The 16,039-nt window shown below is 49.9% G+C and overlaps 1 protein-coding gene across 1 annotated transcript in view; it reads left to right on the forward strand.

Moving 5' to 3' along the window:
* VWF (von Willebrand factor) overlaps positions 1 to 16,039 on the forward strand; it is a 153,050-nt gene that overhangs the window by 59,718 nt on the left and 77,293 nt on the right. Inside the window, exons 14-18 of the mRNA XM_014793926.2 lie at positions 592 to 787; positions 1,432 to 1,647; positions 5,532 to 5,772; positions 11,788 to 11,882; positions 14,265 to 14,425. Of these exons, the coding sequence (XP_014649412.2) occupies positions 592 to 787; positions 1,432 to 1,647; positions 5,532 to 5,772; positions 11,788 to 11,882; positions 14,265 to 14,425 (909 nt within the window). The remainder of the gene's footprint in view (positions 1 to 591; positions 788 to 1,431; positions 1,648 to 5,531; positions 5,773 to 11,787; positions 11,883 to 14,264; positions 14,426 to 16,039) is intronic.

Below are 16,039 nucleotides of genomic sequence, written 5' to 3' on the forward strand. Positions count from 1 at the left end.
TTTTCTCTTCAATGATGCTCAGTTAAACAGTTAGGAAAGTGTTATGCTTTGTCACCAAATGTGAGCCCTGAGAGGACTTGGACCATAACCGACTCAGCCTGCTTCCCTGTGTGTGTGCGACCGATGTGAGTGTTCCACAAAGGGGTGTTGACTTTGCACTTGGTTCCCATGGGTGTCCGGGCCCGTTGGCTTGGACGTCTCCTCTGACAGGCAAGGGTGGCACAGCACACTGGACCGGGGCTCAGCCTGGCTGCTGGTCCCAGCTTGGCCACGACCTCTGGGACCTTAGGCAAGTCACTTTCCCTCTCTGGGACTCCATGTCTCCATCTCTGGACAACTGGATAATCTCTGAAATCACTACCCACACAACAGCTCTCTGACTCTAATGGTTGAAGCGCAGGGACGTTGCTGGTGGTAACCTGATGTGCAGGTGGCTTTTTTCTTCTGCAGCCTAGAGCTTAGCTGCAGTTCATTAAATTCGTATTTATCTGTCACTCACAGAGCTTTTTTGATTAAAACCATCTCATTAGCAAAAGGAAGCTGTTGCCGCTCTGGCGGCAGCTGCTTCAGGGTGGTCTCCTCTCCCCGCAGCTGTCCCCAGTCTACACGGGGAAGACCTGCGGCCTGTGTGGGAACTACAACGGCAACAAGGGCGACGACTTCCTCACGCCCGCGGGCCTGGTGGAGCCCCTGGTGGAGGACTTCGGGAACGCATGGAAACTGCGCGGGGACTGCGAAGACCTGCAGAAGCAGCCTGGCGACCCGTGCCACCTCAACCCGCGCCTGAGTATGTGAGCCTGGGGGCAGCGGGCACTCCGCGGAGCCCCCACGTTCCGGTGCCTTCCAGCGGACAGTGCACCACCGTGGGGTGGTGGTGGTGGGGACTTTGTTTTCACCATCAGCATTTGATTATCTGCGTCTGGATCATTTATCTTTCCAAGTCCCTGTATTGAGCACCCTCCGCGCGCCAAACCCTGGGAAGGAAAGGAATAGTAGAGTTCCCGCCCCCGGACGTTCTCAGTCTGCTGGAGCAGCAGGCACACAAATTCAGAACGAAACTATCGGAAGATAAATGCCCCGGGGGTGGCCATGTGCAGATTTACCTGTGGCAACATTTCAGTCCTACATTAACTTATCCCTCTCACCCAACTCATCAGGGAACGATTTTCCCCTTCTGTCCGGGGGTGTGTGCCCTGGAAATGCAGTTTCTTACGTACTTAAAGCAAAGGTAATTAGGAAAGTATATTGGCCGTGAAACAAAAATCACAATGGTTCCTGAGCCGAGAGAAGTTGTTTTTGCAGCGCGTGCTGCCACGGGAGAAGCTGGGCCGGGATTTCAGCGTAGGAGCCGTTGCTGCCCTGGGGGTGCGGGCACCTAGAGGCTGCGGCAGGCCCCGGCCATGCCGGCTCCCTCCTCTCTCTCCCCTGCAGCCAAGTTCGCGGAGGAGGCGTGCGCGCTGCTGACGTCGCCCAGGTTCGAGGCCTGCCACCGCGCCGTGGGCCCCCTGCCCTACCTGCAGAACTGCCGCTACGACGTCTGCTCCTGCTCCGATGGCAGGGACTGCCTGTGCGGCGCTGTGGCCAACTACGCCGCGGCCTGCGCCCGGAAAGGCGTGCACATAGCGTGGCGCGAGCCCGGCTTCTGTGGTGTGTGCCCTCCCTGCCCGCCAGCTCTCCACGCACCCCACGCGGATCCGCCGGGGGCTGCCCGCGGGCTCTGCGCACGCGTGCTTTTCAAAGCACTGTCTCTGCAGCGTGGCGTTCAGAAACCGGCCCGGGGGCATTTGACAAGCATGGGTTGCGGGAACAGTTGATTTGCAGCCGCTTTCCCCTCTTATCTCCCAGCAGGACACGGTGGTGGGGACTGGCTCTCCCATAGGACAGTCTGGCTACTCTGGCCTGTTCCAGGAGGGCAAGTTGACCCCCACCTGGAGGCCGAGACCTTGGCGTCCCTGCCCAGAGGAGAGTTCCTGTGGCTGCTGCCACCTAGTGTTGGGTACATGTACAGCCAGGTTGAGGAGTGAGTGGGTCCCGGATCGCAGGGGTCCCTGCATCCCCGGAGGGTCTGATGAAGGCAATGGGAAACGCACCTACTCATCCTTCGCTTACAACTTCAGGCAAACCGTGGGTGGACTCCTGGCCCAAATCTCTGGCGTTGTCGGAAGTTATTTAAAGTCGAATGACACCATTGTCCCCAGCTGACTTTGGGGCCTCCCTCGGCACTGTTGGATCCCCGGCACCAGAGTTGGGACCTGCCCCGCCCCGCTCTCCGGTCCCTGAGTGGCTGGGTTGTGCTCATTTTGTTGTTGTTGCTCTGGGCACGTTTGCTGAGTGCCCAGTGTGGTCAGGCAGTGGCAGCACTGTACAGCCTGCCCTTCCCTTTTGAGGCACAGACTGAAACTGCTGAGAACAAGGATAATTAGATTCAGGCAGGGGCAACCAAGGAAGGCTTTCTGGAGGTGGTGTACTTGACCAGGCTTTCAAAAGGTGCTTTCTTGGCAGAGAGTTGCTTTTCCAATGATGAATTGTAGTAGTGATATGTAGAGGGTGTCCTGCAAGGATAAGGTGTAGTGGATATTTTGATTTTTAGGGTGAATTAGACATGTTTGGAGACTAAGATGTCAGTGGTCCTGACAGAGGCAGGAAAATAGGGGCTACGAGAAATGGTGAAAGGGCTTAATATCATGTATTTGAAGTGAAGTTGAGGTATTAGGGCTCCAGAAGTGTCACTATTTGGGTTTCAGCAGTCTCATAAAAAAGAGGAGCAGAGACACAAGTAAGGACGAAAGGGAACAGGCGTCTAGAGGCATGCAGTGGCCCCTGTTCCTCTAGCTCTGGTACGTCAGAGAATCACGGGCTGGTGGCTGGAAGAACTGAGTCTGAGGCCTTGCTGGCCACTTGCCTGTGAGTTCCCAGCTGCGTGACTTGAGCCCTTTACTTCACCCTGCAAACTGCAGTTTCCTCCTCCATGTCTGCTGTTTGGAAATTGGGGCAAGTAAGGAGAGTAAGTGGCACACTGTTGTGAACGTGCCTTACTTGTCAGCCGACATTAGAAATTACACGTCATCAGTGGGCTGCAGCATCTGAAGGATCTCCTAATTTGGGAAACTCTCCCAGAAGGCTGAGGGCTTGCTGAAATATTCTTTAATCTCTTGAGAGCAGCTGTTCTTAACCTCCACTGAGAACAGAACAAGAGGAAATGGGCTGACATTACAATAGTGGGGCCTGAGATTCGGGTAGAGTTTCCTGACTCCTGAGACTTCATGATATGGCTGAAGCGTGGGGCAGAGAGAAGGAGCTCTCCCAGGAGACTTTTAAGGACAAGAGGAATTTGTCTCTGTGGGTTATGTGGAGGTGAACCAGAGAAAAGACTGGCTGGACAGCCTTGGGTTGTTCCTCTGAGCCCAAGGAGGGTGGGCAGGACTCCAGGGTTCCTGCCTCCATCCTTTCTCAACATAGGAGCTCAGGTTCAGCTTTCTCCTTGACCTGTACCTCACTTTCCCTTCCCGAGAAATGAGCAGAGCTCCCTAAACCACTGACTCTGTCCATAAGAAGAGGTCACACCAATGGGGACACTCACGGAGCAAGGACTGATCACATAGCTGCTGCGTGGGATGCTGTGAGGAGATTTGGGAGAAGCACACACACATTTGTTTTTTCTTGTAAATTGGTAATGTTTCCTTTGGGAAGACAAGACTGTGGGCTCCTTGAAGGCAGGGACCAAGTCTTCCCATCTCTGCATCCCTGAGCCCAGAACAGCCCCTGCACACAGTGGGCACAGAATAAATGTTTGTTAAATGGAGATGTGCGTTACCTCTTCTGGGGAAGAAGGCCAAAGGAGAAATCTAATATGGCTCCAAGCCAGCTCTAGAGACCGTCTGTCAGAGGAAAACTAAGCTCTCAGCTCTAGCTGCCCCTTAATGGGTGAAATGTGCCCTTATCATCATGGGTTCAATGGATTGAAAGGGATTCCCATCTTTATTGCTCAGCATGCCCCATCTTAACCCACCCTCACTCTAAATATTCATCCAATGACCCAACTACTCTGCTGGTTCAGGGAAAGATCCATGTCTAGTATGGTTAGAGAGCCCCTCCCTTCCCAGCTACCCTCAAACACCAAGCCTAGAACAGTTGGAGCGGGGGAGGCTGTAGGGGCTTTCCAGAGGTCCCCCACCCCTGTTTCTGAGGTTCATGGCCAGGGCTTCCTTGTACTGCTTCTGTGAAATCCTCTGCAGTGGGTTTCTGCTGTAGAAATGGGTTCTAACAGAGAGGGGAAGGATTCTAATGGTCCCAGGAGGGGTGTCCCCAGAGTGAGGTTCTCATTTCTTGGACAACAGCTGATCAGCAACGGGAAAGCATTTTGAAAGGATAAAGTACTTCCCACACCCCAGTAAAAAATTTCGTCGTCGGGGTGCTCATGAGACTACTGTTAGCACAGAAAGTAGGTTATGTGTTGGCCCGAATCCCAGAGTGCCAGGTCTTCTCAGGCCTAGACCTCCTCTGGAATACTCCTCCCATCTGGAGCCTGCTGACCCGGGGCTGTGTTTCCCTGTTCATCATAGTGATAATAATAGCAGTAAGCATTTACCCTATGCCTGGCATTACTCTAAATGTGTTAGGTTAAGTGAGCTACAACCCAGGTGGGTATTATTATTATATTCCAGTGAGGGAACTGCTCAAGGTCACACAGCTAACCAACGGCAGAACTGGGGCTTGAACCCAGGACTTTGGGACGCAGAGCCCATTCTCGTAGCTGAGTTGCAACTTTGCCATGCTTGTTCTTGGTGTCTGTCTGTTGTGCTGTTTCATTGTGGGAAGCCAGGGAGAGTGAGGGCTGTGGATACATGGGTGCTGCCCCCTCTGCTGGAGTAGATATAGGAGTGCCCCTGCTCTTACCCTGGTGTGTCTTAGACTGGCATGCCCTCAGGAGCACGGTTCCTATGGGACTGTTCCTTGTTAGAGCATAGTGAGTAGGAACATGAGTTGGGTTCACATCCTGCCTCTGCTTCTTCATCATGACCCTGATGAGCCACTTAGCTTAAGTTCTGGTTTTCTTAGCCGTAGAAAGAGGTTAACAAGCTCTAACTCCCTGAGAGAGGCGTAAAAGGCATAAACCTGCATATATGCCTTATACTGTAGGTATAAGGGTATACAGTAGGTGCTCAATAAATCGTGGCTGTTATTATTATTATCGTCATGGGAGAAATGTCCTTGCCAATCACTCCCAATGCTTTTTAATATTCACAGCTTCTCTACCCACCAGGATTTCTACTGTGTCCTAGGCTCTGAGAATTGAGAGATGACTCAGCATGATCCCTCTGGTTAAGCAGAGAAAACCTGTGCATCTTTAACTTTAATATACATTTGTGTGCATTAAAAATACACTTTTGCTCATAGTGGGAAAGGAAGGCAGTGACCATACAGATATAACAGGGGTCACAGCTGCAAGGGTGGCAGCCCAAGTTCCAGAACCACAGTCCTTGTCATCTTGATGTTTCCACTGAGGCCCTCTTCCCCGCCCTCTCTCCCAGCACTGAGCTGCCCAGAGGGCCAGGTGTACCTGCAGTGTGGGACTCCCTGCAACAGGACCTGCCGCTCCCTCTCTCACCCGGACGAGGAATGCAATGAGGTCTGCCTCGAGGGCTGCTTCTGCCCGCCGGGGCTCTACCTGGATGAGAGGGGAGACTGCGTGCCCAGGGCCCAGTGCCCTTGCTACTATGATGGTGAGATCTTCCAGCCCGAAGACATCTTCTCAGACCATCACACCATGTGGTAAGTACAAGCAGCAGGGCCAGGGAATGGAGGACGGCCCTCCAAGTTCTTCATTTCACTGATGGGTAAACTAAGGCCCAAGAAAGGAAGCGACCTGGCCAGATGTGCACAGCAAGTCAGAAGCAGAGCTGGGATCTCGCCCAGGTCTTCTGTCTTCCTTCCTGTGCAGGGAACTAGAATTCTTGAGCTTTATTGCCAATGTCATATGAGAGCCCCTTTTCCCTGCTCTAGGTCTCAGTCTTCCTTTCCTAGGGCAGGAAATGGGAGATCTCCCAGTCCCCCTCCCCGTCAGCCTCCCGTCAGTGTTCTCAGGCTGAAGTATTTGAGCCAGAAGAAAATAGACACAGCGGCATTGCCTCCGTGATGCGTTGCTGTCCTGACTTGCTCCATGCCCTTCCCTGAAATAGCTCTCAATCACGCCTGCTTCCCACAGCCCTTCGCTCAGGCCCTCTGTCATGGTCAGTTTCCGCAGGGCTGTCGTGGTCACAGAAGAAATTTGTAACTGCACCTTTGTTGGGCAAAAACTTCCTTGGCACTTGCTCTGTCCTGGATGCTGGGCTAGAGATGGGTGATCTGAAGATGAACCCGAGAGTGTGGGCCCAAAGATGCTGACGGTCTGCTCGGGGGACCAGTTAAAATGTCCTGATTGCGGAACATTTCTAACAGACGTGAAAGAGAGAGAAGAGTGTAAGGAGCCCTGGCGCGTGCCCCCGGCTTCAGTGATCATCAGCACTGGCCACTCTCACTTTATCTATTCCCTCCTCCCCTTGTTGTCTGGAGTAGTGTAAAGAAAACCTCAGATATTGCATCATTTCATCTGAAAATACTTCAGTATGAATTTCTAACTGATAAGCACTAAAAACAAAAACCTAACCATAATACCATTATTAACCTAAATGTTAACAATAATTCCTAAATAATGTCTAATAGTCAATCCATGTTCACTTTTTCCTGATTGTCTCAAAATGTCTTTTTATAATTGGTTTGTTCAAATCAAGATCCAAACAAAGTCTGCACGTTGCATTTGGTATGAAGCTTTTCTCAGCACTCCAGTGAGGTTAATTTGCAGCCCTTCCCAATCTCATGTACCCAAAGGAGGTTGTTTACACTGTACTAAAACAGTTATGGCTATTGAACTTGGATTTCAGCAAAATGTGCTGTATCTCCCCTCTAGACTGTAACCTCTCCAAGGGTAGAGACCATATCTTAGGCCCCAATCCCTAGCACCTAACACAGTTGTGGAAAAAAGTAGGTGCAATCAATGTTTACTGAGATGAAATAACTATAATATTTGTAGACATGCCATATCAGAGAGATAAAAATCCTTACTCATTCAGAATAGGGGAGGATCACTTCCGTTTGGGAGAAATTAAAGATGCAATGCAGGAAGTAGCTTTGACTTTGAGGAGGATTCTAACAGCTGGAGTGGGGTGGAATGACGGGAGGAGGGCTTTTTCGGTGGAGTTGAGGTCCAGGGATTGAAATGCACAAGGAGTACTCATCAGTCACCAAGGTGAGTCCTCTGGAGGTAACATATGTTGTATGAAGGAAAGATAAGACTGGAGGGAAGTTAGGACCAGGTTCAGGGGTCTTTGAAAGACAGAGTGAGGACTGATGCTTGAGCAGTAGGCAGTGGGGACCTTGGAAGGTTTGAGCAGAGAGTAAATGGGATCAAAGTGTAGATTTAGGGAGTGGGTTCTGGAAGCTGCATGGGCATTGAAGGCAGGGAGGTCAGTGGGGGGACGATGTTGATACAGTCTGGTCAAAAGGTGATAAGGCCCTGGGCCAAGTAACAGCAGTAGAAATGGAGAGAGAGCCAGAAGCCAGAGACCCCGAAGAAGTGAACAGACTGGTGGGGTGTTTGGGAGGACAGAGTTTGTGGAAGATGGCCCCGGTGCTCTGAACTTGAGTGCTTGGGAGGACAGTGATGCCGAGAACAGCCAGAGGGCTCTTTGTAGGTAGAGGGAAGGTAATGAGTTTGGCTTCGGCCTTGATGACTTGGAGTTATCAGAAGGGCATTTTGGTGAATGAGTGGAACCAATAGCTGGCGTTTTGGGTTTGGAACTGGAGTGAGAGATTGAGGCTGGAGAAAGAGATTTGAGTGGAAGTAACAGTTATAGTCGTGGGAGTAGCTAGGCTTGTGAGGGGAGTGGACCAAAGAGCAGAAGAGAGGACTGAGTCCAGACTTTGTGGGAATATTCAGAGGGCCAGGGGAGGAGAAAGAGGATCCTATGAGAGAGGTGAAAGAAAAAAGGCCGGCAAAAAAGTCAGAGCCAGGACAGTGCCCTATCATGGAAGTTCAAGGGACAAGGGAGTAATGACATCTTCTGTTGGTTTGAGCGTTTGGCCTCAGCCCAGTGGTTGTTTTACTACAGTTGTCTGGCTATAGTTTTCAGTGTTTCTCTCTGGGACCTTAAAACAACACTGTTAGGCATGCAGGGCTTGCTTTTTTAGTAAGGAATTTGAGGCTTAGAGAGATTATCACTTTCCCAAATCATCCAGCAAGTGAATAGAACCCAGGGACTCTTGAACATTTTGTATTACACGGAGAATAGGCTGTTGAATTTGGTGATCAAAAGGTCATAGTGGCCCCCATGTTTCAGTAGCGTGATGAGGAGAGAAGCCAGAGGGTAGGGGGCTGGGGTGACTTGGAGGGCAGCAAGTGTCACTGGTTAGTTGACCATATCGGAGGTAGGTAGGAGATGGGGTGCACCAGCTTCTGGGTGAACAGGGCCCTGGCTTCAGGCTCTTTTCGGAGTTTGCACATCAGTGACCTCTCCATGACTTCCTCCTCTTCCTGGTCTCCCTTCAGGCACCAGGGCTGAAAGCTATTGACTGTCTTGTCTCTCCACTTCGTTTAGAAAATTGGATCTCATGGAGAATGTGAGCCCGAGAGAGTTCAGGGCTTGTCTGTGGCTGTTTATTTTCTTTATTCTTTAGACAATGCACTGAAAAATGAACCCAGCTGGAGCAAATGCTAGTGATGCCCATGAAAAGTGGTAGGAAGGTGCAAATACATGTAGCCTGGAAGTTTTTTCAGATCATTCAATTGGTCGTTCTAACAGCTGTCAGAGTGAAGCACTTGCTCTATTGCAGGCCAGGCTGTGGGCCAGGAGTTGATTTTTAACCTACCTGCAAGGATTTTGTTTTTAAATAAAATTAAGCTTTTGTGTCATATCCAAATGACAGATAGAACATTACATTTAGGGAAGAGTATTTTTAAACTAAAAGTTCGTTAAAAACTGGAAGGCACAGTTCTGCATGTACCCAGGGAGGAAAGGGCTGATTTTCTTGTTCATTCAAAAAATTTTGATTGAACAGCAGCAACATTAAAAATGTTCAAAATCATTATAATCAGAGAAATACAAATGAAAACAGTGACTGTTACTTTATATTTATTAGACTGGAAAGATTCGAAACCTGGATAATGCTAAGTGTTGGCAGGGCTGTGGGACCTGGGCCCTGATCTGCTAGTGGTGGGACACAGACTTGTTCAGATACTCCCAGGATCTTTTCAAAATCTAAATCTGACTATGTCACATTTCTGCTTGGCATCCTTCAATACCTTCCCCTCAACAGGCCTCGGGATAAAGATCAAATCCTACACATGGCCTCCCAGGCTCCATGTGGTCTGACCCCCGCCTACCTCTACCCTCTCCAAGGCCCTGGCCTTCTTTTAATCTTGAAGGTGCATTGCTCCCTTCAAACGCAAGGTCAACTGCACCTAAGTGAGCAATTGGCGCAGTGTTTGCAAATTAGCTATGCACACCTGATATTCCCACGGTTCTGCTCCTGGGCATATACTAAGGACATTCTCCATGAGTTCTTAAGGGCACAGCCTTGTTTGTGGTGGTGAGGAGTAAGTGACAATCTGTCCATCGCTGGGGGGTGAATAGGTAACATGTAGCGGATGCACACTGCAGTGTCGTGCAGCCTTAGATGCTCCAGACAAGTAGGACATGTGTTAACGGGGATGAGTCTTAAACACCTGGTGCTGAATGAAAAAAGTAAAACACGGTGTGTTATATAAGCTAATATCATTTATATACATAAAACATGCATGCATGCAAAACAATCACATATTTTATAAGAATAGACTCAGTCAGATATACATTAAACAGAATAGAATTGTATCAGTTATCTATTGCTGCAATAAAAATTACCCCCAGATTTAGCAGTTTAAAATGACAAACATTTGTGATCTCTCACAGTTTCTAAGAGTCAGGGTCCAGGAGTGGCTTAGCTAGGTGGTTTTGGCTCAGGTCCTCTCATAAGGTTGCAGTCAAGCTGTTGGCCGTGGCTGTGGTCATCCGGAGACTTGCCTGGGGCTGGAGGGTCCATTCCAGCTCACTCACATGGCTGTCGGCAGGATGCTTTGGTTCCTCCCCGTGTGGACCTCTCCATGGGGCTGCTCATGATGTGGTTTCCCCAGAGTGAGTATCCAAGAGAGAGCCCCAAGGCAGAAGCTGCAGTCTCTTATGACCAAATCTTAAGTGACATGTGGCATGTCCCTGTTGCCATGTACTGTTGGTTGTGCAGACCAACCTTGGTACAATGTAGGAGATTCCACAAGGGTGTGAATACCAGGTTGTGGGGATCACTGGGGGCCATTTAGGAGACTAGATACCATAAAAATAGTTGCCCATGTTAGGGTAGAGGATTGTGATTGGAGGAGAGGAATAAAAGAGAATTAAAAAAAAATCATTGGATACTTTATGCAAAGCCTTTTGCTGGATGCTGGGGATATAATGGTGAGCAAGAGCACTCATGGCTTCTGTCCTCTTGGGTCCTTTAGTCCAGTGACAGAGAGAGAGATGTTAACCAAATAATAATGTGATGTTACAAGTGTGGTGGGAAGAGAAGGTCGTGGTCTATGAAAGCTTCAAATGGGATGGGAACAAAGGTTGTGTGTGTGTGTGTGTGTGTGGTGGGCAGAAGTGACATTAGATCAGAGGAAACAGTGTGTGCAAAAGCCCTTGAATTTGAAGGGAGCAATGCATCTTCAAGCCTAAAAGAAGGCCAGGGGGATGGAGAGGGGAGAGTAGGCAGGGTCAGCTCATGTGTGCCTGGGAGGCCATGGTTGGGAATTGATCTTTATCCTAAGGCCTATTGAGGGGGAGCTATTGAAGGATTCCAAGCTGGGATGTGACATAATCAGATTTAGGTTTTGAAAAAACACTTTGGCTGTCAAGAGGAGTGTGTTTTGGAGAGAGGCAAGAATAGCTGCAGGAACATCAGTTAGTTGGCTTTTGCATTGTCTAGGTGAGAGGTGACGGTGGCTTGTGGCAGTGGAGATAAAGACGTGGATATGAATTCCAGAGAATTTAGGAAACAAAGTGCAAGGGCTTGGTGATGGATCAGATACAGGGGCTGGGGAGGGGCAATGTCAGGGCTGATACCTGGGTTTCTGGTTTGTGAAACTAGGTGGATGGTGGTGTCATGCAATGAATCAGAGCCCTGGAGGAGGACTGGCTTTGGTGGGAGGTCATGAGTTCAGTTTTGGACGCACTGAATTTGAACTGTCTTTGAGACACCAAAGGAGGCTATCACGTAGGCATTTGAATGTATGGATCTCGAGTCCAAGGGAGAGATCCAAGCTGCTGATGTAAATTTGTGAGTCGTCTCTGTAATTGCAGTTGGAAGTGTGACTGACACATGGTATGAGAAGAAGAGAGAGCCTGGGCTGGAGCCAGCAGAGGGGGAAGAGCTACAGTGAGCCTGAGAAGGAACAACCAGGAGAGTAGGAGGGAAACCAGGAGAGAGTTTTATTTTCGTTTTCTAGAAGAATGGAGAAGTCAAGCGTGATGAATAAAGTTGGAGGGGATCAAGTAAGAAAAGAACTGGAGACAATTCCATTGGGTTTAGTGACACGGAGGACATTGGTGGCCTTAGCAAGCTACATTGTGGGACTGGGAGCCAGGGTGGATGGAGCAGAGATTGAGTGGGAGGCAAGGAAATGGAGACGGCAGATGTGGCCGCTCTTTCGACGTCGGGCTGTGATTTTCTTCTCTGCAGCTACTGTGAGGATGGCTTCATGCATTGTTCCACGAGCGGGGCCCCGGGAAGCCTGTTGCCAGACGCTGTCCTCAGCAGTCCCCTGTCTCACCGCAGTGAGTACTGTCCCCAGGGGGCTCCTCACCTCCCTGTGCCCAGACTTCCCCGCGTGGAGGCGGGGAGAGAGCTGGCTGCTCGGTCTATTGTGGGTGTGCATTCGGGCACCTGTCAGGATTGCCACAGTTTCTGTGTTTGGTTGAGTGACCTTCAGGCCTAGACATGCCTTTGCACGTGTACATCCAAATTGCTGAGAGAGTAAGAATTTTATTTTGTGGCGGGGAAAGACTGGATTATGTGCAAGATGGAATGGGTGAGACCTCTATTTTGCCCATGGTGACCTTAACCTAGGAAGCAGCTGTGAGGGAGTTGGTCACCTTGGTTGTGGTGAAAATCGCCCTCCTTCAAGTGGCCTCTTTTCACCTAGGGCTGTGCTGGCCAGGACACCTCTTTAGAAAGCTTCTCAGATGGATTTGAACGAGGAGAGTTTAGACCCGTTGCTCTCAGTTTGAAGGTCATAATAGTTGCTGCACTGTTTAATGACAAGGCACAGAAGGGAGAAGGGGACCTGGCACTAGTGGGACCATATTCATGATTATGGGTTGGGTGGGGGCCTTATTGGCTCCCAGAAGGATCCGTCATCCTTGCTTGGGAAGGGTTCTCCTAGTAGGAGGGAGAGGGACTTTAGGAGACGAATGGGCTATTTTCAACCTCCAGCTTGACCTCTTCTCTCTCTGCCTGTCACTTTCCTCAAGATGCCCTCTCTCCCAGTGACCCAGCTCTGTGCCAGGCGTTTGTTCTCCAGCTTGTCCTGGGAGAGGAGTCTGGCTCCCCTGAGGACTTGATTGGGGAGCACCTCTCAGCCTGGAGCTGGAGCAAGTTCCCAATCACATGGGGGCTCACGAGCTGAAATCAGAACTTGTGACCTTGTCCTAGTCTGTTCGGGCTGCTCTAACAAAATACCACAGACCGAGTGGCTTATAAACAACAGAAATTTATTTCTCACAGTTCTGGAGGCCGGAAGTCTGAGATCGGGGCCGACGGGGTTGGTTGAGGGCCCTCTTCCGTGTTGCAGACTTCTTGTTGTGTCCTTACGCCGTGGAAGGGTCAAGGGAGCTCTGTGGGGTCTCTTACATAAAAACACTAATCCCATGCATGAGGGTTCCACCCTCACGACCTAGTCACCCTCAAAGGTCTCACCTCCTAATGCCATCACCTTTGGGGGTTAGGATTTCAACATATGAATTTTGGGGGACACAGATATTCAGACCATAGCAGACCTCAAGGTCACTAAATCCTTCTGCCTCTTTCTTTTTTTTCCCTTGCTCTCTCTCACTGTAGCATTTTTTCCACACACCCACCCCTCTATGTTGCTTTCTGCCTCTTAGTTCTGTCTTAATGCTTCCTCTTGCTCAAAGTCCTCTAGCCTAGTCACTGGAAGGTGTCATCTTTTTCAAAGTCAGAAAACTCCTAGAATTTCATGTGATTTGAAAAAGCCATTTAACCTCTTAGTGTTTCAGTTTCTTAACAAAAGTTCCCCTGTAAAAATAAGGCTGAAAATTCCAGCTTCCTAGTCCACAAGAGATAGTAAGTTCTATACATAAAGATATAAATGATATATAAAAGATATAAATGCACTAAGTGCATCAGGGTTTTCAAAAGAAAGGTGCTGTATCAATTATCTGCTGTCATCAGTTATTCAATCAGCCACTGATACCTGCTAATTGTCAGGAAATATGGTATATCAAGAAACAGAGTAGACAAAAACCGCCGCCTTCATGGAGCATGTATTCTAGTGGGTGGGGTGGGGTGGGGTGGGCAATCAACAAATAAGTAAAATATATGGTAATCAGATGGTGATATCAGGTGGTGATCAGATGGAGAATGACCAAGCAGGAGGGCAGGCAGGAGTGGCAGGGGATGGAGTGTTGCAAATTTCAACAGGGTGGCTGGGATGGCCAGTGACTGGGCAGAGGATGACAAGTGAGCAAAGGCAACTTTAAAGTTTTTGTGACTAAATCAGTTGTAACTATTTTAGGAATGGTCCTGTTGGGACTGTGAAGGTTCCTTTTTAGCACCTTTGAAGCCTGGGTTTGGACATTTTTGCAATGCCTCTTGATTCAATGCAAACTGCTATAGCAGGATCCAGGGGGATGAGGAGTGTGGGCCGTCAGAGGGGTGCTGAGATCAGGAGGGGTACCTTCAGCATAGGCAAAGGTCAGAAGTTCAGATGAGCAGCCGAGGCTGCCATCGCAGTCCCACCCAGGGAACCTGGCTCAGGGCTAGACCCAGCCAGAGGTCGGGTAGCACCTTATCCCAGGGAGTGGGCAGCTCTGAGTTTCTGGAATTGAGTGACAACACCTAGGGGACCAAAGGACAGGGCAGAAGGTAGATCCATTCACTCCTTCACCAATCGCCTCTTCGATTTTCCTGTCTCCAAGGCAAAAGGAGCCTATCCTGTCGGCCCCCCATGGTCAAGTTGGTGTGTCCTGCTGACAACCCGAGGGCTGAAGGGCTCGAGTGTGCCAAAACCTGCCAGAACTACGACCTGGAGTGCATGAGCACAGGCTGCGTCTCCGGCTGCCTCTGTCCCCCGGGCATGGTGAGCCATCCACAGCCACAAAGGGCCGGCAGCCTTCCGTTTTCCTGCAGGCAGGGAGGAGTGAGGTGGGCTATGGAGCCAGAGAGAGGAAGAAACAAGAGCTAAACAAGGATGGTAATGGGGCGGCAGTGGCACTGGGGGCAGAGGTGGGGGAGAGTCTTCTGTGGCTGGGTCAGCCACCAGCGTCAGGGAGGGAGACAGTAGGAAAGCAGTGCCTGCGGTTGATCCTGATGAGATCTGACAAAAATACAAGAACTTAGTGCAGAGGGGCCATAGGAAGCAAAGCAAGTATTTCCAGAAAATACTCACAAGTGAAAACAGGCATTTCCACTAGAACTTTCCCAAGGGCTGCATTCCATCAGATGAAGGTCAGTGGACACCCACACAGATTTGCATATGATTTACATATATGCATATAACTTTCTGTTTCAAGAGAAGACATTAATGTCCTTGCCGTGCCATCAGCAAGCCATAGGTCCAACAAGTCCCTTCTGCACACTGAGCCTTGTTTTCCTCATCTGTAAAGTGAATGATGAGGTCTTGGCCAGCTTGTAACATTCTACTTCTGGGGCTGGGGCTACAAACATGCAACTGTGGCCAGCAGTTCCTCAGAGGCCATGTGTGGTCCAAGGCCACGCCAGCAGTTCCTCAGAGGCCATGTGTGGTCCAAGGCCACGCCAGCCCTTCGTTAGAGGCCACGTGTGGTCCAAGGCCACGCTGGCTTGCAGCCACCTGGCCTAAGTACCTCCTGGTGGTGGCAATGGTCTGAGCATGCTCAAGCCTCCTTACCTCCCTCTTAAGTCTAATCTTAGGTTGTTTTGTATTAAATATATTATGCATATATTGTTCTTGTCACCCTGAAGGATGCAACTTCTGGATTTGTCTCTTTCAAATGCATCCTGTCTTCTTGCTTTCCCTGACTCTGATCTCCCATACCCAAAGTGAGTAGTGAGGGGCTGGGGCAAGGCTTTTAGAGGCCAAAATGGGAGGAGGCGGGATGGTTCTCATACGGCTGTAAAGGGCATTAATGATGCGCAGGCCTCAGCTTTCGGGGCAGTGTCCTGGGCCATGGGAGCTGCCAGTATTCTGCAGAGGAACTTGGGCGCATCCCAGTGGCCTCAGGAAGGCTGCGGATTGGGGTGTGTGCAGGGCAGACAGTCTGTCTCCTTTCCCTCCGACTCTTTCCTCTCTAAGACAAAGACGAGCTGTTATTTATTCTCCCCTGGGTGTTTCCCTCTGTCTCAGCCTCTGAGGATTCTGGAACTGTCTTTTCTAATGAGGGAGCTAGAGACTGGCTAGGGAGCACCCCGAAACTGAAAGGTCTTGTCTGGTGCAGAAGGTGGGTATTCAAGGAGGTATATAAGGAGGAGGAAGCTCAGAACTGGGTAGTGGCAAGAAATAGGAGAGGAGAGGGGAAGCTTCCCCCTTTATTATTGCTCTTTTTACCCTGAGGGCCTCTTATGTTGACTGTCCCTTTACCATACCTGGAAGAGAAGTTCTTTCCGCATCAGAGAAGGCTCTGGCAAGAAAAGGGACATCACCTGGGAGATTATGTCAGCAGCAGGGATTCTTTTAAATGAACTTCTTTTCCATGAAGGAAACAGTACAGATAGT

The sequence above is a fragment of the Ceratotherium simum genome, chromosome 17 (genome assembly GCF_057802395.1).
Source record: "Ceratotherium simum simum isolate JZ-2026a chromosome 17, ASM5780239v1, whole genome shotgun sequence".
Classification (NCBI taxonomy): Eukaryota; Metazoa; Chordata; class Mammalia; order Perissodactyla; family Rhinocerotidae; genus Ceratotherium; species Ceratotherium simum.